The sequence below is a fragment of the Corvus kubaryi genome, unplaced genomic scaffold (assembly GCF_017639235.1).
Source record: "Corvus kubaryi isolate FWS band 111438036 unplaced genomic scaffold, C.kubaryi_AGA036_p1.0 37391, whole genome shotgun sequence".
Taxonomy (NCBI): Eukaryota; Metazoa; Chordata; class Aves; order Passeriformes; family Corvidae; genus Corvus; species Corvus kubaryi.
Window position 1 is genome coordinate 10,480,080 of NW_024581130.1, and position 26,579 is coordinate 10,506,658.

At 42.9% G+C, this 26,579-nt stretch overlaps 1 protein-coding gene across 2 annotated transcripts in view; it reads right to left on the bottom strand.

Moving 5' to 3' along the window:
• The window catches only part of FCHSD2 (FCH and double SH3 domains 2), a 123,282-nt gene that overhangs the window by 9,047 nt on the left and 87,656 nt on the right, over window positions 1–26,579 (bottom strand). Inside the window, exons 9-14 of one of the 2 annotated variants that reach the window (XM_042038119.1) lie at window positions 24,700–24,822; window positions 20,547–20,642; window positions 19,403–19,474; window positions 11,823–11,939; window positions 11,018–11,122; window positions 1,192–1,353 (exon numbers count right to left, since the gene is read on the bottom strand). In XM_042038119.1, coding sequence (XP_041894053.1) covers window positions 1,192–1,353; window positions 11,018–11,122; window positions 11,823–11,939; window positions 19,403–19,474; window positions 20,547–20,642; window positions 24,700–24,822 — 675 coding nt within the window. The remainder of the gene's footprint in view (window positions 1–1,191; window positions 1,354–11,017; window positions 11,123–11,822; window positions 11,940–19,402; window positions 19,475–20,546; window positions 20,643–24,699; window positions 24,823–26,579) is intronic. The other variant, XM_042038120.1, reaches the window with a different exon arrangement.

The window sequence follows — 26,579 nt, forward strand, 5'->3', positions numbered from 1 at the left end:
TAACCAACCTTCCACTGATCAAAGCTGCTTTTTAGATCAGTTTTGATGATATTGGATGAAATTTTCCAAAGAGTTAGCTTGGAATCACAGCATCACTTTGGCTGGAAAAGGCCTCCAAGATCACTGAGTCCAACCATTCCCCAGCCCTGTCTACTGTACCTCAAATAATCCATGAAAGATCTTTGAGGGAAAACATCTAACCCTGGTCACAGGAAAGGAAAGTCTGTTTTCCAAGCCACGCACTGACTGTTTTAATGAATTAAGGTTTTTTACCTCAAAATATCGGAATCAATTTGGAAAACAGGCTTTGGTCTCCTGATGACTTTCCCCACAATCTCCACATAAATGATTCTTTAAGGAATGATGTAGAACTTTGTTTTCTAAGGAAGAATAAAGACCTTATCTGGAAGAAGAAAGTCTCTAATTCAGGGATCTCAAGATAACAACCTCAACTATTAATGAAACTTTAGACAAACACACAGACATTTTTCTTCTCAGGAAATGGCAAATAAATATTATGGCACTTACCCAAGGTCAGAAAAATCAATTTAAACTAAACCCAGCAAAGAAACCCAAAAATCCTTTTTTTTGAGCTTTGTTTTTTTTTTAGTTCCTGTTAAATTCAGCCATGTAAAACCACAAGATTTTCCCTGTTGGTTAACAACCAACCAACCATTTTCAGGTTTTTTTTTTTTTATGGAATGCTTTGGGTTGGGAGGGAACTTCAAAATCATCCCATTCCAACCCCCTGCCATGGGCAGGGACACCTTCCACTATCCCAGGTTCCTCCAAGCCCCAATGTCCAGCCTGGCCTTGGACACTGCCAGAGATCATGGGGCAGCCACAGCTGCTCTGGGCACCCTGTGCCAGGGCCTCCCACCCTCACAGACAGCAATTCCTTCCCAATATCCCACCCAACCCTGCCCTCTGGCAGCGGGAAGCCATTCCTTGTGTCCTGTCCCTCCATGCCTTGTCCCCAGTCCCTCTCCAGCTCTCCTGGAGCCCCTTTAGGCCCTGCAAGGGGCTCTGAGCTCTCCCTGGAGCCTTCTCCTCTCCAGGTGAGCACCCCCAGCTCTCCCAGCCTGGCTCCAGAGCAGAGGGGCTCCAGCCCTGGAGCAGCTGCGGGGCCTCCTCTGGAAGGGCTGTATTCCAGGAGCAGCCCCTGGGGGAGGTTTCCCCCCGGATCCGTACCAGGTGCGCGGAGCCGTTGTTGGTGACCGAGGGCAGGTTGGCCCAGCGCTCGTTCTCCAGCTCCTCCATCACCTGGTTCATGGCGCTCTTCAGCCACGTGTCCACGGACACCCCGATCTGCTTCAGCAGCTCCAGCCGCGCTTCTGCCTTCAGCTTGATGATCTGGGGACACAAACACACACGGCTCAGAATTCCTCAGGATTCCACCTCGCCCTGCGGGATCTTCCCATCCAGGAATGACCCGGGTGGCTGCCATTCCTCATTTCCTTGCCTGCAGGAGCGTGGTGTGAGCCAAGACACAGGGAATGGTTTTCTGGAGGCCCAGCCAATCTCACCAGTTGGTGTTTTTAAAATAACACCTCTGAGTTTATGCTCGCTCCCAATTCATACCCTTAAGTAGTTCAGTGTAGCTTTAAAGTCCAACAACCCAGCGCTTCCCAGGATTTTAAAAACTAGGAACATCCACAGAGCAGACCCTTCCAGGTGGTGACTGAACTGGATTTGAAACACAAATAAATCTCATAGGATACACACACACACACCAACCCACCAACTCCCACACGAGGCTCTTTTCCACCAGCACGTGCCAGAGATCACAGGAAACTCATTTGTTATGGAAGCAGAGTATGTTAATCATCTCAAAATTAAATACGTATCGCACTCCAACAAACAGTTTCAGGGTTTTTCTCTTCAGAACAGCATGAAAATGGAGGTTTTCTGACAGCTGGGTTCACTTCAGCATCCTGGCACACTCGCTGGGCAATGGAGCCAAAGATTTAACAAATTCATGGCAAAGCACCACCCTGATCCAAATTAGCTCACAGTCTAAACAGGAGGGATGGGAAGAGAAGCGTGAAGAAACTCAGGACTTCAAAAAAAGCAGATTTGCATCAGGAAGCGGAGGGCAAACCCAGGGATAAAACTGAGGATATTTTTGTCCAGTCCAGCCCTGTCAACACCCTCCTGCTGCCCTTGCTCATCAGAGAAACAAAAATCAAGTGATTTCCCAAAAATCCTTCATTGAGTCACTGATGGAGGCAACAACAGAAACCCACTGAACCAGCCTGGAATTTCTCCTGCATTCCCTTTCGTAGCATTCGTCATTTTTAGCAAGTAGCAAAGCTTCATCTCCTTTCTCTCCCCTCCAGCCCTTCCCACAGGGATCAGAAGCACCTCACTGCAGCATCCCTGACACACCAAGCTCCCAGCAGCACTGGGAATCCAAGCAAAACGAGCAAAAGGGTTCAGGCATAAATTAGAGGGAACTTCCCTTTCCAGTAATGGCTGAAGCACAGTAGGCTATGGAGAATATGTGTACAGTGAATTACAATGCCATGTAGGTTTTTCTCTCTTACACACATCCTTACTCTACAGAAAACTTCGTGTTGAGCTGAAGTGATACAGGTATTTTGCTCATTTCTGACAGGCTGCTGCACTTACAGAATCAGAGAATCATCTCTTTCTACTAAGAAAATAAACCAGAAAAGAAATGACTGTTAACTTTATGAAGCTGAACCCCCAAACACGTCTCCATTTTCACTTTATTTGTGAAGGTGACTTTAAACCTGTCTAAATCAAACCACTTTTGAGAGGCATTATTTTAAATTCTGCGTAGAAGAAATGTGACTTTAAAGAGTAGGTAAGTTGTAAAAGGAGAATTTATGATGTCAGATGTATCTTCGTGTGGCTACAGCTGCACGCACATGGTCTCCCCCTTCATCAGGGATGGAGAAAGGAGGATGGGACAACTTTCAGAGGTATTTCCCATGGGAAAAGCCAAAGCCACTGAGCAAAGGGAAGTTTCCACTTCTTCATGCAAGGGGTCTCCAAGTGAATGATTAACAGGTACTGTAAATAGTGTTCAGAGAGCTGAGAAAAGGAGGAAACATTAAATACGTTCATGTGCATCCCCTCTCTCCTGCTCCTAAGCATTCAAGATTTTGAACAAAGCCACTTCAGCCACAGAGCTGCACAGGAACATGCAGGGCAGGGAGAACAACCTTGTCAAAGGCAACTCAGTCACAGAATCCCAGAATGGTTTGGGTTGGAAGGACATTAAAATCATCCAGTCCCAACCCCTGCCAGGGGCAGGGACACCTCCCACTATCCCAGGTCGCTCCAAGCCCCATCCAACCTGGCCTTGAATACATAAATATATACATATTAATGTATGTATTTACTTGTGGAGTGAAGCAGCTTTCCCCTTATTTGTCTTTACATCCTGACACCGATTTACAAGGACTTTCCCTGTGCCTCCACCACAGAATTGCCCAGCCCCGTTGTTTTGCTGTTTACCTCGTTATGCAATTTCCAATTAGGCTGAGTTATGCTACAGCAATAAACATTGGTCCAGGCTGCTACAAACATCTGCAGTTGCTTTTAGTCCTCACTCTGCCATAGTTTGTTTGTACAAATTGTGAGCTAAAATAAACAAGCTGCTCCAGAATTCTTGAGTGTACTTGACAAGAGGTTTTAATTCAACGTACCCAGCAAATCCCATGGAGTTCCCCCTCCCTATTTACACCCAGGAGCCTTAACAGTCAACAAATGTTTGTTCCAAACCACAAATGGTTTGAGTTTCATTCCATTGCAGACAAGCCATAAAAGCACCAAGAGCACTAGGTCAGGCCTGCACTTGAAAGTCATTTACAAGCTGAGAATATATTTTTACCTAAATAATTATGCTGGTAGACCAGAGTTAACAGCTTCCCACCTATAGGAAAAATACAAATAAAATACCACTCAGGAATGTAACTTTATTCTGCTTCTCACACAGGAACAGCTACACATTTAAACATGGTTTAGTGGTGGCCTTGGCAGTGCTGGGGTGGACTCAATGATCTCAGAGTGCTTTTCCAACCTCAATGACTCTGTGATTCTATGAAGATACAAACACTTCATTCAAATACCACTACACCTAAATTAGCTGGGGTTTGATGCTTTCATTATCCCAAAATAAAACGTTAAGTAAGAAGGAAAGAGGGCGATACTGTTGATTTCACCAGCACCATGTTGCATCACAAGCTTTTCTGAAAGCCTTGTTCCCTTGCAAAGATCATCCCATTTAAAACTAAACAAGGCTTTAACCACTGGTTTTCCCTCTCTCCCAACGGATGCTCCCCAGGGACACTCGTGCTGTGCCCCAGCTAAGTGACCTCCACTGACAGACCTGAAAATATCTTAAATCAAGTGACCCCTGGCATTCCCAGCAACACTGAGCATCTCCAGGAAGGCAGCTGAGCTTCCAAAGCCCAGGAATGCTGGAATCCAGCACTGGCTCTGAAATCTGGGTGCTGCCCAAATTTCATTGTTAGGAAGTCTCACTGCAGGACAAACATTTTCCTGTGTAACAGTGAAAATGCTGTTTACAGTCACCAATTACTGGTTAATAGCTCAGGACTGGGGTATTTTTACACCGATTAAAAAACCATCAGCCACCCACCACATATACAAACTCTTCTGGGGGGTTCCTGCTTCTCTGAGCTGTTCTTCCTGCTGGGAGGTTCTAGGAAGATGAAAGGAAAAACCACCCAAGTTTTAGAAAATATAAACACTGTTATCTATTCCTCACATACCTGACATTGCTCCACGTGGGAGACGGAATAGTTTTGTTTATTTACTGTTCCACTCTTAATTAAGCAGTGGTTTTAGACCCACAGTTTACTCAAGATGAAGATGCACAACTTCTCTGCAAGGCATGGAAATGAAACCCAGCAGGAACATTACAGAGCTGCTCCCTGTTCCCAGGAGGAAAAGGGCTGGAAAGAAACCCAGAGTTCCTTCACATCCCACAAACACCTCGGATCCAAGTCCTTCAAAGCCATTTATAAAGGTGCTGGGCTAAAAACCGCACAGAAATGCAGCAAATGCAGCCCCTTCAATATTCTGGTTTAGGATTGTTAAAACCAGTTTTAAATGGATTTTCCTGAAAACAGAGCTGCTTTACCTGCCATGGCTTTTTAAGGTGCAGAAGAAACCCTGGGCCTTGTCCAGATTTTTTTCTCCTGAAGAATTCAGAATTATTTATTCTACACAAGAGTTGTACTTAGGAGCTTGGTCAGATACTAAAATCAGATTAAAATAGGATTATGAGGATACCCAAACCACCTTTTGTGAGAAATGTTTTATTCCAGTGCAATATTTTTTTAGTGGCAGGAACAAAATCATAGAATCATAGAATCACAGAATCCTGCAATCATTTAGGGTGGAAAATCCCTCTAAGACCATTCCCCCAGCACTACCAAGGCCACCACTGACCATGTCCCCAAGTGGTTGAACACTCTCATTTGGCAAATTCTTTTAGCCAGGAAGAAATCAATGTGGAAAGATTCTGGCAAAACATTCTGGAAAGCCATTATCTTTATTTCTGTCCCCATTAAGAAACACTTATTGTTGAAATTCCAGGCTTTTTAATTGGAAAAGTTATTAAAATGAAATAATTATCTTCAGGAAAAGTTACATTTTGGGCCACTGGAATCATGATACACTGATAGGCAGACATGACTATAAATCAATTTGATTTATAATTAAGTCTTGGAATGACCTAAACTTCTCAAAACCCAAAGTGAGTCTTATTCCATGCAGTTCAGTTTTAAATCACAGCCCACTGTCTTAAAGTAGGGGTGTATGAGGAAATAAACCAAAAAATTCAACTTTCACTGCCTTGCTGGGGTTTGGAGTGGAAAACCCACGGCTGTGGCAAAACCACCCCAACCAAAAAGATAAATCCTGTCCAACACAACTCACCCAAAATCTGGATCCTTTTTCTGCACTAGGTGGGGAATTAGCTCATAAATGACATTTCCCACCACAACATGGAGTGGGTTTCTTTTCTAAGTGGGAGGCTGGGCAGGAGGTTTGTACAGCTATTTCCAGGAGTTCATTTATAGGCTAAATAATCTGCATGGACTGAAATCCAACGAGGCTGCTGGGGTGAAGCAAACAGGAAATGAGGGACTGGCACAGAGAACACCTCTCCCAAGGGAATTCCAAGGTGAAGGAAACAGAGGGGAAGCTACTCATGGAGAAGAATCCACAGCTCCAGCCCAACTGGCAGACGGATTCTTCCCAAGCTTAGGCACATGAAACATTAAAGATCCCTACAGACTGAATTTGTAGAGTTTAAAAAGGGGCTCCCAGGCTGCTGGGAACAGGGCTGAATGGAAATCACTCAAATTCTGTAAGGAGATAATTAAATGGATATAAAATAAATGAATGCAAACATCTATTAACACATTTCTCTGTGGTCCTGGGGTGAACATTGGTTCTTCATATGGTGAAAAATGTTATGGACACTTCATAACCAAAAAATTCAGTGAGGTTTAGGCAGAGGCTGGACTAGAAACATCTCAAAGCTCATCCCCTTCCACTGTCCCAGGCTGCTCCAAGCCCCAATGTCCAGCCTGGCCTTGGACACTGCCAGGGATCCAGGCACAGCCACAGCTGCTCTGGGCACCCTGTGCCAGGGCCTGCCCACCCTCCCAGGGAACAATTCCTTCCCAATATCCCACCTAACCCTGCCCTCCGGCAGTGGGAAGCCATTCCCCTTGTCCTGGCACTACCCACCAAGAAAAAAGTCACTCTCCCCCTCACTAAACTGCTTTTCAACAAGGGAGTTTGAAATTCCTGCTCTGTGGATGTCCCTGGCATTTTCCCAGGCCAGTCCTCAATCTGCTGACCTGGAAAGAGCAACAGCTCCTACACATGTCCTGCAGGGATGGCACCTGGCTCCCTGCACAGCTCTCCCAGCCTTTGCTTCCTGAGCTCAACCAGAGCTGGAAGCAAATGGCATTTTACAAATTCCCCTTTTCTTTGGATTAGGAGCCTTATTCCCTGGAAGTGCTCCAGGCCAGGTTGCACAGAGCTTGGAGCAAGCTGCTCTTGTGGAAGGTATCTCTGCCCACGGCAGGGGGTGGAACTAAATGATCCTGAAGGTCCCTTCCAACACAAACCATCCTCTGATTCTGCGACTCCATTTCATTTATTTTCCTGAAGCATATGGAATTTGCTTTGTTCCCACTGTGACACAACACAGCAATAAATATCCACAGCCAAATACAAGGAGAGGGGTAAATCAGCCCTCCACGTACAATTAAAAATGGCCCCACATCTCCGAGCTGATCAAACCAAGCCAACGGCACCGCAATGAGCCTTAACCAGATCTAATCTGGTACAAACACTCTCTGGAGAGCTGTACATATCCTGACGAGGAGATAAAATGCATCCCCTTATAATTAAGTGGGAACAGGATTAATTGCTGTGGAGGCCCAAAGACCTGAGAGCAAAGGGGAAACCTCCCACCATCCCAGCGAAAAATCACGTCAGCCCTGGGACAACTCAACTGCTCGGGGAGACCCACACTGGGGTCTTTGGTCTGAGAGAGGAAAAGTAAGATGAGAAGAAATCTCCCCTGCTGGCACTGCTGAGGCACCTCCAGTCCTGGGGGCAGTTTCGGGATCCTCATGACAAGAAGGACCTGGAGGGGCTGGAGCATGTCCAGGGAAGGGAACAGAGCTGGGAAGGGGCTGGAGCCCCAGGAGCTGCTGAGGGAGCTGGGAAAGGGGCTCAGCCTGGAGCAAAGGAGGCTCAGGGGGGACCTTGTGGCTCTGCACAACTCCCTGACAGGAGGGGGCAGCCGGGGGGGGGGGTCGGGCTCTGCTTCCAGTAAATTTCTGTCTCCAGTCATTGAAAGATAAAGGGATTCCAGCACTGGGAAAATGGAAAGCTCAATTCCTTCCTTCCTTCCTTCCTGCTGTTACAGAAATCAAAGCTTAAAACACAGAAGTTCTACTTCAATTACCTGAATTGGCTGAGTCAGTAGAGAGGAGCTCCAAGAAGGGTTTATTTTCACAAATTATCAGTTTTCAGTATCAATTCCCAATTTTTTCATTGATCTCCTTTGCAGCTGATGCCTGATCTGTGCCACTTTCAATTTGAAGGAGCACCTTGTGCTCTAAGAGCTTGTCTTTACCAAAGTGGTTCAATGCTGCTGGGACAAGGATGGAATCCCTCTGGATCTGAACTCCACAGTGTGTCATTCACTACAGTCAATTTTACTTCTTTGCCAGTGCCAGAGGTATTATCACTCAAAATGTAACATTATTTTAACATTTCCTTTTAAAACAAGCAATCAAACAAACAAAAAAATGCTTCAACAAACCCCAAATTTTCCAATTTCAACACAAAAATGTGTGTTCTGGTTATCAGTTACAGTCACATCTGCCATGTATCACCTGCATGGCAGCACTCTGCTGGAATTCCTAATTTCCTCCCAATTCTAATCAAGGCATTTGCTCCCTGAAAACATCACAAGGAAAAATAGCTGTTATCCCAGGGAGAAAAAGATGAGAAATAACCCACTGAGCTGTGGAAGTGCCAATCTGAGGGTTTACAGTCATCTTGTGGAAGTCGAAAACCTTGGGATTCTCCAGTATTTCCTGATCCTGACCACATTTTTACTCAATTCCTTTGCTGTACTTTCAATTTACACCTGTTTCCACATCCCTGTGCTTGTTAAATCCAGTTATCCATATGGAACAGCTCCTCAGTTCCTCCTGGGGCTTAGATTTCCCTGGATTCAGGGTCTCCAAGGAAGAGGGCAGTGAGATGAGCACATCTATGCCCAATATGCCCTGGAAAAAAAAACCTTTACCCAAAAGAATCCTCTCTAAAAGGCCCTGACTCAGCCCCTCCTGCTTTGTAAGGCACACTGAGACTGGCACTGGAGCAATCTGTCAGGGATATAAAATTCCCTAAGGAGAAACAGGCAACTGGAAGATCACCACACCAGAAAAAATTAATCCCAATCTGTCTGTGAAGTTGTCTTCCCCTTCAGGAATGATGAGGACAGAAAAGAAGGAAGGAAGTGGATTTGCAAAGGAAAAGGAATGATTCAAGAAACCAAAATGGCACAGAACAAGCATAAAAATTTCCATAAAAATAACAAGCATTTCAAGAGAAAAATAAAATAAAAATCAAACCTCTGTGTCATCCTCACACACCTCCAGATGTGATACCAAAACCAACTCCACAGCCTCCCTACAACCTAAATAACTTCTTGCACAAATACCACACCCCAACCTAACCCTCAGTAATTCCAACTCAATCAGTTGCACCTAAATATGCAGGAATGTTTGGTTTTCACACACTGGAAGGAATTATAATTGCATTCCCAAAGAAAAGGTTTTAGCTCAAAGCTTAGGTTGTTCTTCTCCAGGATTTTATGTGTGCAAAAACCTCTTGTCTAATTAGTGGGCTTGAGCTCAGTCTTAGAAGAGTGGGGACTAACAGGGCTAAAAGAAAAAGCCATTCCTAGGTGGAAATAAAAGCTCCCTGAACTCACTTACTGGCTTATCATAAACAAATAAACAATGCTATGCTATAAACAGCTTTGGTGGCAATACAGACAAGTCCCACAAAGTGGTTTCCACACCATTCCAAAAACTCAGGGATAACTTCATGCCTTTAAAATATGCAGCAGAAGAGAAGCAAGTTGGCAAAAATCCCTCAGTCACTGAGTTTTATCCTCCAGTACTTGGCACTGGCACCATATTCCCTTGTAAAACAGGGCACGTGTTAGATATTGGAAAGATAAGGGATGGTTTAACTCCAACACACTGGAAAACCAGGAAAATATTGTATTAGCTGAAACTATTTGGATTAGCTAAAACACACCTTGAAGAAAATAATTCATGTTTATCTATAAAACTTCCACTTTTTGGAACTTTCCCTCTATCCTCAGTCACTTAAGTTCCAGACTGATTTAATTTGTAATTGATTCTAATTTTATAATATTTTGTTGTGAGATCTTTCTTTTTGGCAGCTTCTTATCCTGATTTTATTTCTTGCTGCTGCTGCCTTTATCTTTTATTCTTATGCTCTCTGTCCTTGCAGATTTAATCATTAACTACACATGTATATACACAAGTATTTTGGAGTATGGTCTGTTGGAAATAATTTACTCAAAACAGGTTTTCAAACCTCTTTCTGTAAGAATTAGGTTTTAAAAAACCATATCCTGCATTTGCTTTAAAAAGGGAGCCTGACAGTTCTCCCACCAGGAGGAGGAATAATTTTGCTCTGTATTTTCTAACCCCTTTACCTGTAAATCACATTCCTAATTACATCAGGTACTCTGAGGTATGAGAAGCACTTCACTGCAACAATTAAGTTTGTTCTACAGTTTTAATTAAGCAACCCACTCATCTGTTCCTGCTGCCTGCAGTGGGGTTTTTCAGTCAGTGGCCATGAAAACAGTTCACTTTTACCAACCCAACACTGGCAGCCAAATAAGAGGTTAATTTTTTCACGAGTCTTAATCCACAACAGGTCTCATAAACCTCTGTAACCCTTTGAAAGCAGCTCACAGTAAAATCAGAGATACAAGGATTATTTCCAATGTTTTCCCATCAACAGCCAGAATCAGTTTGTGTATCAAAACCCACTACAACAGCACATGGCAGTCTCTTCTAGAACCTAAAAATATGAAGACAGAGATAAAATCGCCATTTTCTGGTATTAATTCCTTCAAGCAGAAGGCAATTAGTACACCTGAGATTCTTTTTCAATCTGTTTCAGATAAAGCCCAAGTAGAGAGATTCTCACTCTTCATCAGGAGGTGTCTTTAATATCACTCTTCTGATCTGGACTTTCATGAAGTTGATTCAGTGATTTGACAAATACCAAATGAAGGGGGAAAAAATAACATCTTAAAATGCCCTGGCTTTTGATGCTGGAAATAGGCATTTCCATCAACCAAATGCAACAGCTGTAACAAAGATGTCCCTGTGCTAAGGAACTGAAAATGCCAAAAGAATCTCCTCCTTACCTCAGCCTTGCGAATGCTCTCTCTGGCTTCATCTATTTTCTGCTCCAGTTCCGCTCGGGTTTGCTCGGACATCACGGGCCCGTGGCATTCCAGCTCTTCCAGGGTCTGCCAGGAACAAGGAAACACAGCACAGATGAACTAAATGCCAAAGACAAGTATTTGTGACAATCAGGGAAGTTACTGTTTGACTGGGTGCTGGGGATGACCAACAAAGGTCCACCCCAGGAAAAAAATGGTGATGATTCTATCCCTGCCCTCTGGCAGTGGGAAGCCATTCCCTGCGTCCTGTCCCTCCATCTCTTGTCCAAAATCCCTCTGCAGCTGTCTTGGAGCCCCTTTAGGCACTGGAACAGGCTCTCAGGTCTCCCTGGAGCTCTCCCAGAGACAACAGAGCGTTCTGGATGTTGTTTTTCCCCAGCTGATGCTGTGCTTGAGGGTTGGAATAGTAGGGATGACAGGGAAACTGGGCAGGATGTGGTGAAAGCACAGCAGACTCCTCCATGGCTGGCTTCTTTGGGAAGAGCAAGGAACTTCTGGTTTTATTCTCACTCCTAATAGACACATTCCAAAATCCAGCTGCCTGATGCCCAAACACAGCCCTTGGCTCTTCTGAGCTGAGGCGCAGACATCAAATTATCAATTCACATCTAATTTTATATCTTGATGTTAGACTTAATAGCAAATTCCTCATGGATTTTCCTAGTGCTGAGTAGACTTTTGACACCCACGTGAACACAGGCCCCAGACAATTCCCTGGTGCTTGCAGCAGCTCCTCTTCCAAGAAATGTGCTTTTCCCAGACCTACCCGCTGGCTGTGGACGATGTTCTTGTGCTCGCGGGCCACCCGGGTCGCCCATTTCCGCGCCTCCTTGTTGAGGCTGTGCTCCTCAGTCGTTCCCGTCTCCGACTCCAGCTGTCGGCTCTGGAACAGGGAACAAGGAATGAGTCGTGGCCCAGACCCTGGGTTACCTCTGTGTTTACCTACAGGGTGATTCTGTATTACATTTATCAGCCTGGGATCTTGTTTCTTAGGAAACAAGGAAGACAGGACAAGAACTTCCTTCTCAGCTTTGGGACCGGGTTGTGGGAAGACAACTCCAGAAGCCAGAAGATCACAAGAATTCAATTCCCAAAGTAAACAGGCATTATAGGAAGCAAAGATCATGGAATCATGGAATGGTTTGGGATGCGAGGGACTTTAAAAGCCCATCCAGTCCCACCCCCTGCCATGGACACCTTCCACTATCCCAGGCTGCTCCAGGCCCTGTCCAGCCCAGCCCTGTACACTGCCAGGGATCCAGAGGCAGCCACAGCTTCTCTGGGCACCCTGTGCCAGGGCCTCCCCACCCTCCCAGGGAACAATTCCTTCCTAAAGATGAAAGGTTTAGTGTGACCATTCTTTGTAATTTGTGATCCAACCACAAAGCCATAAAATATTTTAGTATAGCATGGGAATTTCTGTCCAAAAATGTTTGTGTCTGCAAAACAGAGGCTGAAATTTCCAATCACATTTTTGATATTGTTCCATCTTATTCCTGCTTTTGTCATGTCAATGACAAAAAGTAAACTTCTCCCCCTCAAGAAGTTCCAACTAAAGCAAGATGAAATAGTTCTCTGCTGTCTACAGGCTGAACAGAACAGACACATTTCCCAGCATGGAATTACTGAAATCATTCCCATCTTTCTATCATTTCCTTTTGTAACAGAGTCACAGAATCATTTGGGATAGGTCCCATCTTTGAAGATATCCAAAAGACACCTGGATACATCCAGTCCTGAACAACCAGCTCTGGACCAGACAACCTCCAGAGATCCCTTCCAACTTCAACCAGTCCCTATGATTTTTTATCCTGAGTCAGCCACTGCAATCCACAACCCCCCAGCACTCCTTTTTATCACAAGTCCTGACATAATCCTGCACAGCCTCTGAGATCAACCAAAAACAATCCCTTATAAACTATGACCCAAGAAGAGAGAATACGCACAGAGCTGTTGAAGTGTGAAAGAAATGCCCGAGTCACAAATTTCTCACTCTGTATGGTTCAAAAGACACCATTTTTCTTCATCAGGTGGAGTTTGAAACTAGAGAAGAAGCCCACAAGGATGAAAAGGTTGTTTAGGCAGGAGAAATCCAAGGTTAGTCAGGAAAGGGTAAGAGAGCAGAAAGACATGGAATTATTTTCAGGGTAGCTGGGAAGCCTCCAGCTGTTACAGAAGAAGAGATGCTGTTATCAGGTATTTTAGCAGGAAAAGTGGAATGATTTGTGTCAAGGAAGGATGACAGTTCAATCATCTACACCAGCACTTGGCACAGACCGGAGTAAAACCAATAGACACCAGGAGGCAAATGGAAGTCATTCTGAAAACAAGATTTTTCTGGCCTTTAGACTGCACTGTCCTCACGTAAGAGGCAAAAACCACTATCTTAGGTTGACATCCTATCAGGGGATCTAATTGAAAAAGAGGCAAAATTGGTTCAGCTTGTTACTTTGTTCAATGAAGTTCTTGCCATCAAAACTGAACCTGGTCTTTATTCTTAGTGTCTGAAATGCCCATTTCAGTGTTATTTTCCAAGCAAGAGAATTGTCAGACAAGGTGTGGAGCAGCCCAGAAGAGGAGGAGGAGAGGTACACGCACAGGGCTGGCTCTGGGATGAACAGGGAGGAAGGTGAAGCTTCAGGCGAGGATCTCTTCACCCATCCCCTCAGTTTAATTGGTAAATTGGCTTTTACTGAGGTGGATTTATAGAATCATATTCCTTCATTACTGACTTCTTTAATTACCTCTATTAAGCTACTCCATTGTAAACTTGAAGAGGACAACACGTGGATTTATTTAGGCACATCCGATCCTTAAAATAACGTTTCACCTCAGTTTTTTCCTAGCTTATCACACAGCTTCTTCCACAGCTTCCACCTGTGTTTTAACCTGAGCAACATCTTTGACATTCCCTCTTCCCTATTAAACATCTCAGAGTGAAAACAGCCCATAACATATTTTCAGTGTTCCCACTGCTCTTGCTCCTACTCAGCAGCTCATTTTCATATGGAAAGAACCCAGACTTTTCAGTCACTTGATAATCATTTTCATTATCCCAAGTGTGATTTTGGGTTTTAGTCTATTTATCAAAAGCACTTGACTAGAAAAATGAATGCTGACTTCATGGCTACTCTTAAGGGCCTACTAAAAAAGAAAGGAATTTTGTTGGATCAGATTATTGCACATAATATAAGAACTTGTATTAGTTACTTATAAAACAGTATTGCACCCAGGCAGACCTCACCCTTGCTTCAAGGTCTAAAAATAAAACAGAACAAAACTGGGGCAATGAAAAGCCTTAATTCTGTACCCTCAGGGAAAGACAGACTGGAGGGGAACATCAAGAAAATGAAAACCCAGCTGCCATTAGAATAGGTGAGAAGAAAGGAGCTAAACCAGATTGATGTGGACATCGAAGTCCAAATTGTAGGGAAGAAGGTGGAGGAACTGAAGGGTCTGATGCTGACCTGAAGTGTTTTCAGGACTGGAATCTGGTGGTGCCAAGACGTCCAATGACTCAATTTAACCTCTTCCAAAAAGAGAGGGAAACCAAACCCACTCTCCGTGGCCAAGAAATGAAGGGAGAGCCAAAAAACCTGAGCTAAACATAGATGGACACTCTGCTGTTCCCTCACGGCTTAGATTACAATGAAAACAGTGTTTAGTGCTAAAAATTCGATCAGTAAACCAACAGAAAGTTCTGGATGGCTCCAAGCAGCTAAAAAGCTTAGGGGCAGCAACGCTGTTTCTTAAATTAACAAAAGCATTCAGGCTGCAGACAAATGTCACTTCTCCATTTTGGGCTGAAATGTTGGTGCAGGTGCAGGATTTGCCTCCCAACAGGACTAAACTCAGCCTGTGTTCTTATTTATCCAGTTATATCTGGAAGCAGATGGCACAGCCCTGTCTTGAAAGCAAGAAAACATTGGCTCTTGAGCCTCAACGTTCCTTATTTTTGTGGCTGAGGCCTAAAAAACTTCACTTCAACCAAGGCACAAAGCAGGGAACATTTATTGCATGCAAAGCACTGACATGAAACACATCTGAAAACCGGGCATTTGTCTTAAAGAGGTGAAAACAAGAAGTTTCCATGCCAATGCTGCAGAGCAACACTTTGGGGAGGAGGAAGGAACACACATGACATTTTTCACACGACTCACTGCTAAACTCAGCAGTTCTGAGAAAATCGTGAGCCAAGTTTGGGGCTCCTTTTAGTCTGTTATTGCTGAACTCATTTGATTTTAATTTAGCCAAGAGTGAGCTGGGGCTGACTCATATTTCAGTCAATTTCCAACATTTCAAACTGGACACTCCACATCTTTAAAAATTACGATTTTTTAGGGTTTTTTCCCCCTCAGAATAATAAAAAAGGACTTCAATCCACTATTATTATAACCTGTATGTTACAATAAGGCTAAATCCAAGCCAACCTATTATTGCTGCTTTACAGAACCACATTCTGCTTTTTAAATGAACAAATCAGTAATATATTATTAGTACTGAACAATATTATATTAATCTAATAAATGAAGCACTGATGGGGCTGCCGAAGGAAAAGGAACATCCAACTGGGCAGGGCTGGTTTGGTTTGGTTTGCTTGCTTCGGGGTTTTTTTGGTTTGGTTTGGGTTTTGTGGGTTTTTTGTTTGTTTCAGTTTGGGTTTTGGGATTTTTTTGTTTGTTTCAGGTTTTTTTGTTTTGTTTTTTTTTTTCTCTGTAAGTATTGATTTTTATTAAATATCATTGATCAACACAACTTTGTTATTCCTAGGCCTTGATGTTTCTGTATCAAGAACTTCTGTTACAGAGAAGAGATGAAAAGCCACAACCCTTTTTTAAAATTAATTCTAATCTTATTTATTTTTAAAGGTTTTTACTGTTCTCACTGCAATTAATATTGAAATTAGAGTGCAGAGTATTTTTGTTAATTTACTTCCATTCTCACCCTCATAATTATCCTCATTTGCCTCAGCCCTCACACCAGCTGCATTCCCATCCAACTTTTTCAAAAATCTATTAGAAATACAGAAAAATTGCCCTCACTAAGTAACCAAAGGCAAAAAAAGGGACTTTTAAAATCAAGTTTGACACAGAAAAAATTGAATTTGTAGCTACTTTCAATGAAATAGAAACAAATTTCTAGTTTTTAAGTGGCCACTTCTTTCAAGTGTAACTTCTGCTCTCGGATCTTCACTGTTAGAAATCACCCAGAGCTTTGCTTAAACTGCGTTTCCTGAGTGCAAAAACCCCAAGAATTCTAACTGTATGCTCTCTAAATTAAGATTAGGTGGTGAAAATTAAAATAAAGTCAACTAGGCAGTGAAAATTAAAATAAAATCCATTAGGGTGGGAGCCAATTTCAGCTCATTATACTTAGAGAACATGACACTCACATTCAACCTAAGCTAAGTCCCAAAGTAGATCCAAAACTTTCATTTTCTTCAGTATCAACCTCAAATATAAATATTAGATCTCAGCTCTTATTTTAAGCACAACTGTGGCAGGAGGGATTAAATAAAATCAGTTTTAGACAGGCACAAGACAGGTCAAGTCACAGAGGGAAGGCAGAGCTTTGCCCACTTGCACCCACTGATCATTTCTTGACCTGAATGGTTTTAACTCTCCTCAAAAAGAATTCCTAATGCTGAATAAAATTAAATAATAAGCTCTTTTTAATATATATGTAGCTTCAAAAAGGTTATACTTAAAACCAGTCTGTTCTGGCATTAAACGGTTGATAAAATTAAATAATAACTTTAATCTTTTTTTTATGTTTAGGTTCAAAAAAGTTATACTTAAACCCAGTCTGTTCTGGTATTAAAACAAGAGACCACTGTAAATACAGAAATATGGGGCCCCTTTGTACTTGTTTATGTAACTTATATAAAATTCCTTCATAGAAGATTCTGAGAAACTCCAAGATATATCTTCTGAGAGTGAAGAGAAATTCATCCTTATTTTCACAATCTACCCGTAAAACAGCCAAATTACTTGGAGGGAAACTGCAAATCTTTCCACTGAACTTCCTGAGGTGTTTTTGTGCAAGTTAAGAGGGAAAAAGAAGATTATTTTCATGTCAAGAAGCTGTGGAACAAATCAGCTGGGCCACAGCTCTTCCTCATGCTCTGAGGAAACAGTGAATGAAAAACAGGAAGAAGACCCCAAAAATGAAGTGTCAGCTTTTCAGGGCCCTTCTCCTCTTGCTCCAGGGACACTTTTGTGTCACCTGGCTCCCTCTCTCAAGTGATAACCCCAGGATCAAGGAAAAAGAAGTTTTTCCAAATAGGAAACAGAGAAAAGCTGGCGAATTTCCTCTTTCTTTTGCCCTGTTCTCGTGGCTTATCTGTGAGCATGGGGACAGTGCGTTTTCCACACACTGGATTTTTGTGGAATTAATAAATATCCCTTTCCTCGTGGGAGGATGGGGGGTGATTAAACTGTGGAGTCTCACAGCAGCCTCTGTGGAAGGCCAAGACGTGCTGACTGGGTTTCCTTGGGAGGATAAAGGTATTTTAAAAGACTCTTTTCCATTCTCCACTTTGCTGTCTATAAATCCACGTTGGGAATTCATTTCTGGAGAGGATTAAAGGTTGTTAGGAACTGATCAATCATTTCTTTCTGAATATTTTTAAAACAAACCATTTCTTTAAGGCTAAGTGGTTTGTTTTAGGGGTTTTTTTGAAAACTTTCTTTTTTAAAAGTAAGAATGTCCATCAAAACGAACCAAGACAGTGAAAGAATCTAAATAATTTAGTAACATGAAAAACTGCCTCAATTCAAGCTCAAAGCAAAGTTCTTAGACAATGGAAAATACCTGATTCATGTAAAACATTTTGAAGAGGTTTTCTCTTTGTGGGCACTCAAGAGGGTACATTTCACCTAGTGCAACTGGGATATTTGGGATCAAAAATCCTGGCAGTTGCTGGAAAATTGTTTCATTCCTTCCTTTCTCAGGAACAGATCCTTTTGGAGGCTCTGGCTGTGCACTCTGGGATCATTTTGAAAGCAAACTGACGTGTCCCTGACTCAAGGACTGCACAGAAATCCTGGGAACAGCTCTTGTCTTATAAAACCAAAGTTTGGGATGGACCATGTAAAAGTGGAATTTACACCACAAATCAGAGCTCTCCATTCAGAGCTCCATATCCATATGGTTTATAACATTCTTCCTGCCTACAGCACTCACAGCTCCATTCCAGTAATACTAAAATACTCCAAATTTTGAGCCCAGTCCCAGTGGATCAGCCCAAAGAGAGCCCACAATTTGTTCTTGGAAAAGGTTAATATGAAACTTTTGATGAGATCTATTTATGACTCTACTTGGCTCTTTCAGTCCTTGGTGTGAAAATCATCATGCACAACCCACAGAAACTAAAAGCCAACTGATAACCAGAACTCTGATAAACTCTGCAGAACATCCACAAACAGAACACGTGGCAAAAGAATGCTTGGTGATTGTTCTCCTGCAATTAAATGTTGCTCCATCAGTTAGAACACACCCAATTTCTGACCAATTCAAAGCCTGAGCAAGAGCCTTCATTCTCATGTACTCATTGATTAAAAATGGGATTGCCCAGGCAGGATCCTGTTAGCTGAGCAGAATCATATGGATCGTAAAGAAGCATAATTTCATTATTTTGGGGAAAACTGGTACAGCCTAAGCAGCTGAAGCTTTAGAAGCTGCAGTGCACTGAGGAAATGCAGGAATTCTGCAGCCCAAGTGGGTTAACCAAGCAAAGGAGTCGCTGCATGTGAGGAACTGAGACATGAACGACCCATTCATCGCTTCTTAAAATTTCCTGGAGTGAGGCTGCACCAGCAGTACACGTGGACCCTGTGAGCCCACACAAGAACCACTGCACAGAATCCTGGCATTTCTCACACTGAGGAGTTTAATGGGAGTGGCTTACAGCTCTACTGGCCATGGGGATGGCCCTGTGGAAAAGGAGCAAAATTAAATCAGCAATAGGGCTGCATTTCATCAGTGCACACCAAGAGCCTGCAGTTGTCAGACACCTTTCCCCTCTCACAGTGCAGCAGCAACCAATTACACACAGCACTGTCTTGAGCTGAGAAATTTTAATTCATGCCCCCAAAAGATTACAGTATCAATTACAAACCCTGTGCAAGAGCACAGGAAAAGTGTGAAGGTGCCCCCCACAAATAACACCCTTAAATTCATTTTTCCTCCTTGAAGTCTTATTGTGAAAAATGATTTTTTTTTCCCTTTTTTTCTGTTTTATATATCTAGAGATCGTGCATTCTGTTGCCACCTCTCCAGAGTGTAAATTCAGCATCCCACATGCACAGGGATAACACAAGGCTGACCAGAAACACCCCCAGGTACCTCTGCTATGGTCATTCTCATAGCACTGACAGGTGAGGGCTCAATCTCCACCAGCTGAACTGCATTAAAACTCTGGATGCAGGGAGTGCACAGGGACGAGAACACACAGCAGCAAATGTTAGAGAGGCAGAGCAAAGACACTCAGAAAGATTCTGCTCACTGTTATCAAGAACAACCTCAAACTTTATCACAGAATATCCTGAGCTGGAAGGGACCCATCAGCAGCATCAAGTCCAGCTCCTGGCCCTGCACAGGACACCCCAACAATCCCACCCAAGAGAATGCTCCAAACGTTTATTTATGAGAATAACCGACTCTTTCTGGAAGAAAAATCAAAATCAGAGAATGTTAAAAGGGAAATTCAAAGGAAGCCCTGGCAGACATATCAGGGTGACTGGGAAAATCACTCCTATACAAGTCTTGATCCGAGTCACCTGAACTGCGGATCAAGACTGCCCAAGTCACTTCACTAATGAATTCAAGTAAAAAGAGGTTTATATTCTTTAAAGATCCAAACTTATTTTAAACAGCTGATTCTTACAATAACATTAATAATGTCAATGGGACATCAAGAACCCACTTTAATCAAGGTGCTGTTTGGAAACGCACTTACATGCTCTGATTCACTCAATTTTAATGTCATTAATGATTGCTTTGGAAGCAACACAGAAACCAAGATAAGATTCTTGGATATTACTTTGGAACGCAGTGTTTTAACAGTATTATTTTTAGTAATTCTCTACATGTATCTCTAAGTATTCCTTGAGCAATTGAGGTGTGTAGGGACACTTTATTGGCACAGTTGTAACCCAGTATTAGTGAGTATTATGAGAACCTTGCAGCAGGATAAAAAGGCAGCAAAATTTAGTAGGAATTAGGTTGAAAGCAGTGAAACACAGGACTGTTAGTCACAATCTGGATGCCAAAAAAAGATTCTGCTCTTTTGTGGATGATGTAGAGCCTGTTTGATGCTTTTTTTACCATCACCCACCTCCTGCAACCAAGGCCACTCGCCCTTTCTCTCCCAAAAATACAGCACTGGGTTAAACCAGATTGGGATACCAGTGATTCTCTCCCCATTTATAACAATCTGCTTTAAAATAGAGCAAGCCCAAGCAACTGCAGGGATTCACAGGGCTCTTACAGTGTCACTGTCACTTGGCTGGAACTGGAAAGGCTGAGGTTTGTGGAACGCGGAGTTCTCCTGTAAGAACAGCTGGAGATTGTAATCCCGCACCACCTGAGGAAAGAAAAAGGTTTATTTAGACTCCTTGCTTTGTGAACTGAAAAGCAGCTGGAGAGCAAAACCAGCAGAGAGTTTCCAACTGAGATTAAACCTGCAGCAGGAGCTTGGGTGCACCAGCAGGGAACTGAGGACCTGAGTTGGTCAGAGGTACTGGCAGGACACACACCGGGTGACAAGGACCTAAAATATCCCTGCCATCCACCTACAAAATGGGGGGAAAAGCACCAACTATTAAACAGACACTCTGTGGTGTCGCTGCCATAAATATTTTTCTCTCCTCTTGTGGGTAATTTCCTGTGCACTGCTCTTTCTTAAGCTGAAAAGTCTTAATTTGGCAGAAATTATTAGTTGTGGGAGCTGAAAGGACTATTTGGAATAATGCATCCAAAATCAGTAACAAACTTCGTCTCTCTTTATTAAATTGCTTTCAGAGAAACTCTCCAAGCTTGCATTTTGCTGAAGCAAAACTCCTTCAGCTCCTAAATTTGTTTAATGATACGTTTCAGGCAGCATGACACAGATCCCTAAACAAACCTCTTATGTCACAATTTACACAGATTTACAAAGAAATACCCAGTGATTGCAAGATGAAAAAAATAGGATCACTGCTTGAAGAACTCTTACAGAGCATTCACTGCCTCAATTGATGACAATGCATCAAAATTATATCAATCTATTACCAAACTGAGGGTTTACATGTACAAAGGAGATAATAAAGATGGTATTTATCCAGAAATAGCAGCATTGTGCATGACCGAGAACTCTGTGCTGGGTGGACAATGGGAAATAAAACTTGTTCTCTAATGCAGCAAAATGTTGATGCTTGTGTTGCTGAAATACTGAACTGTAAAAAATTAATCTCCAGTTAAAGAAAGTAAATAGTCCTCCAGGGCCAATAATACACTCATCTAAACCAGGAAAGTACATAATTACTGCTCCAATTTGAGCAGTTGAACATAAACACACTCAAATGGGGAGAAAACAGACAGGGATTTGCATCACGAATTCCCAGAAACAGAAATTCAGAAAATATTAAAGAAGGAAACATCTGCAGCTTCAGAGGATGCTCAGCACTGATCTGGCATCAAAATCATTTCATTTAACCAGCTATTCCACTGAATTGTCCCTTACATCCACACTGACCATAGCACACAACCCTGGCCAAATATGTGGAACTATTTTAAATTCAATTAGGAAAAAAAACCCAAAATGAAGTTACTGAGGACGTGAAAACCTGCATGGATATTTTAATACACTCTCCCCACAGAAATCTGACTCCCAAGCAACTCAGTTCAAAGAGAAAAGTCATTTTTCCAACAGCACTCCTAAGAGACTTCCCCTCAAAGCCACAATAAGTGGTTAAAAATGGAAACAACTGTTATCAGAACAGAAGGCTCGGGAGAATGTGCAAGCCCAGCACATGAAATCCTGCATTTGCAAAAAATAATGGACAATTGATAAAAAGAAAATAAAAATACTCCAAAGCAACACTGTATCCTTGGGATTAAAGTGCAACTTTTCCAAATAGATTTCCTGTTACTCGGTAATTAAATCAGTGTCCTTACACAGTTTCTTTCTGAAGTCAATGTCAATTGACAGGTCAAAACAGACCTGAAATCGAACAGGAAATGTATCCCATATGCAGAAACAAGGCACAGCCAGAGATGTGCAGAAAGGAAATTACTTGCCCTCTTACCAGAAACCTCACAGAAATGTTACTCGAAACAGCAAATGGAATTTCAGAAAATGCTCCAAAGAAAACCAGCTTTTTTCCAAAAGAGAAGTGCAAGAAGTACAAGTCTTGAGTAAGACTGTTCAAGCGAAACGGAACTTAAATTACATTTTCACAAAATCACAGTCCCAGACCGGTTTGGGTTGGAAGGGACCTTAAAAATCATCTCATGCCACCCCCTGCCATGGGCAGGGACACCTTCCACTATCCCAGGCTGTTCCAAGCCCTGTCCAGCCTGGCCTTGGACACTTCCAGGGATCCAGGGGCAGCCACAGCTGCTCTGGGCTGTGCCAGGGCCTGCCCACCCTCCCAGGGAACAATTCCTTTCCAATATCCTTTACCCTCTTTGGGGTCAGTGTTCCTATTCCAGTGTCAAAGGAATGACAGGAGCCACCCTGACCCAGGAGCAATAAAAGAGAGCTCCAACAAACATTGTTGTGATAAAACTATGGAAAATCTGCATTTTATACAGAAAATCTGGTTTTTAGCAGTTTCCCTCAGTCTGCATCACGTGAGGAGACCGCCAGCCCTGCCCAGCCAAGGAGCCATCCCTGGCACTTGTGGGAAGCAGCTTGTGTCCTTCTGAAGCAAATACAATTTAATTCCATCCCACAAACAGAAATACAGTTCAGATGGAACAGCTGAAGTATTCCTCCCAATGAACTGAAGTGTCTCTTCTAAGCAGAGCCTGCCCAGCTTGTACTGCAAACTAACAAAGAACAGGTGAAGCATTCAAAACCTCCAATAAATATTTAAAACCTTTGCTTTGATGACAGGTTTATTCTAAATTGCTAACAAATTTATTACATGTTTAACAACTCAAGCTTCTTTTGAAAGACATGAGTGGGTTTTGGTGGAGAGAAAATGTTTTTTTTCTGGATTCACCTCTCCTTTTTTTGGGCTGATTACTGCAACCTGGACCTGTCACGGAAAGAAAGGATAAGCAAAGCCGGTGGAAAAATCCACCAGTCAATATATTCAGAGCAAGACACACGTTTTCACTAGCAAAGCAACACAATTTTTTCTCCTCTGCATTCCTGAAGCACAAGGAGAGAAGCAAATCGAGTTGTAAAAAGCAGTTGTAAAAGCCCTGTTCAGACCTGCCAGCTGGATTTACATTTCTGTCCCCTCTCCAGGCATTGTGCCCACGGACTGAAGCAGAAACACAACTGCCTCCCTCACACACACAGCCTGACTTGGTTATTGTGTAAAATAAGCCAGACCTGGAGCTCTCCAGCCTGGGTAACGCAAACTCAGGGCACACAAATGTCCAAGGAAAGGATTCCTACTCCAACAAACTGTTTGGATGTGACAGTTTAGAATTGGATCAAAGTCCCAACCAGGCAGCTCTCCAAGTATTTTGAACACAAAGGATCTGATACAACAGTGAAAAATTAATTATGCAGACATTACACAGAAGCCTGTTTAGCTAAAAGATTCCAAGCCAGCATTTTTGGGGAAGGTATTTGAAGCCGACCTGAATGATACACCCCAAGGTAAATTACTGGAAGTCCTTCTACAACTGAAAAGAAAATGGTATTTTGATTATTTTTACAGTTGCTGCCAAGTAAATTCAAAGCTGAGGGTGAAGCCCATTTTTCATGCCCTCACTTTAGATCTGTGAAGGTGTGAGATCACTTGCTTGGAGGTAAATAAGGAACGTGTTAAATAAGCTTTTGCTCCACATCTCTGTGTGAATGAGCTCTGTTTCTGGGTGGGTGGGTAAGGTAAATGTATAAAGGAATATTATGACTGCACCAAAGCAGCTTTTCTGAGCTCAATGGCAATTATTTTTTTTTAGCCCAGCAGATGAATTATTTAAGTATCAAAATTACCCTGGAAGCGATCACGCCTCTCTGAGTCTGGCTGCTCGACAAAGCAAACAAACCACGTCTATGACAAGGCTCTAATTTGTTTGCTGTGTTTGCCACTCTTAATTCCAGGGAGAAAACAGCGTAATAGTTTGGATTTTAAGTTGACAGACAATTATTAAGAAACGATCCAAGCAGTTACCCAGGGCTCTGCTGCAGATTACACCGTGCAGAGCCCTCAGCTGCAATTTCCGCCCCCAACCACGCAGGGTGAGGAGAACTGAGCATCTCTGGATGCAAATGCACTCAGGGGAAGGCAGCTTGGGTGCTGGAGGAAAAATTCTCCCCAAGAAAACTGTCTGGTGTCTTCTAACTTAATACCACTCAGGAGTAACCAAAAATAACAACCCTTCAGTTTTGTCATGATTTTGGAAGCAAATCTTAAGCCATGGGGATTTGTCCATGCTGTAAGGATTCAGTTACAAAGGATCATTCAGTTCAAACTTACCCTGCTGGAAGTCTCCAGTAAAAACTGGAATGTGTTTTGTACAGCTTGGCATGTCTCTAGTTCAGTCCTGCTGAATGCCATTAAATAATCCTTAAGGTGATCATATACATTTCCATCAAGAGCCTGTACGAGGGAAAGAAAGAAAGAAAGAAAGAAAGAAAGAAAGAAAGAAAATCAGGAAAAGCAGGAAGTAGCTCTGTACACAATTTATCAGTGTCCATGTTGAGATCTGCAAGATGCTCACACCATTTTTTTCCAGCAGATTTACACCTGCGTCGAGTGGACAGAGCCCAGTGGCCGTCCCTCCCTCCTGGCAGAAGGAATGACAGTGCTTGGCTCCCATTAGATGGCAGCACACAGCACTGCAACAACATCCCAGTGATTCCCATCCAGCTGTTTCCATGGCCAGAGCAGCTCTGGAGAAGGGAATATGCTCAGGGAGACGCCACTGAGGTCAAGGAAGATGCCCAGGAACTGCGAGGCCATGGGGTGCTGCCAACCAGAGTATTCCTCAGGGAATGGTGCCAGGACACTCAACATCTGGATGTGACACGTCCCCAGCTGTTTGCTTATCAAAAACAGCTGAGAAATAGCTGCCTCTTCACTTTCTTTTGTGCACAGAAATACCAAATAAGTAACAAAAATTCATCCTAAACGTAGCAGTGACAGCAAAGTTCAACCCCCAAAGCTCTGTTGTAAGCAGAGCTTTAACATCACATCACGCAGAGTAGGTTACACAAGTTCTGTGATAAATTTGACCTTGCAAGTGACTGAAAATGTCATTTAAATATTTAACTCAGGATGTATTTAAATATATATCATACAGATTTTTAAATAGGTCGTATTTCACAGGTACCCATTTAAAGTGTACTCATGGAAACTGTGCACACTCCATTCCAACAAACTCAACAGTGTGTTTCTGTAGAAAATTAGATTTGATAATTTAAATAATTTTGAAAATCTGGGAGGGAAAAAAAGAGTGAAACTGTGCAAAACTTAGGAAATTATTTCTGCCCCAGAAAAATCAAGCCCAGTGTTTAAGGTGAGGGGAACAGACAACAAATCAGACACAAATCCTGGAAGTGCCCAAGGCCAGGCTGGATGGGGCTTGGAGCACCCTGGGATAGTGGAAGATGTCCTCGCCCACGGCAGGGCTGGAACTGGGTGAGCTTTTAGGTCCCTTCCAACCCAAACCATTCCACGGTTTTATGAAATCACTCAGAACTTAGGAAGAACAGAAGAGATTTTCCTTCTGCAAAGCTCTCCCAGGTACAACCACCCTCAGCACTCAGCCACCCTCAGTGAGGGATGCTTTGAGGGGATAATCAAATTGTGCAACTGGAATTCTCATGTCCAAACTCTGATATCCCAAATCCACTTCACGCTACACTATTTGCTTCATCCTCCACCTACCAAGTGTAAAGAAATTTTTAGCAGAGGCTGATTCTTTTCTTCAACCTCACGCATTAAACCGGCCTCGAACTTAATAGTTCCATGGCCATCAGGAAGCCATTATGCCAAACCAGTAGCAAACTGGGAATTTCTTCCAAGCCCCCACACTGTAGCTAGCTCTCTCAGCTGATCGAAGGCCGGGCTCGAGGGGTCAGCAGCCAGGGCAGCTCCTGGAGGCCCTGCCATGGGAAGGACTTCCCAGAACGGCTGGGGAAGAGCTACAGGATAACTGCTCCAGGCTCTGGAAGTGATGTCAGCTCCACCAAACACTCTGTTAAACAGAATTTTTAAAAATTCTTATTAAAAGAGTTATGTAATATGAGCTTAGAGCTGGGATGTTCAACTGAGGGAAACATCAGGAATCCCCAGCAGCAAATCCACAGAAAGCAGGCAGCCATACACAGACACAGGTTCAGTTCTTGCCTGTG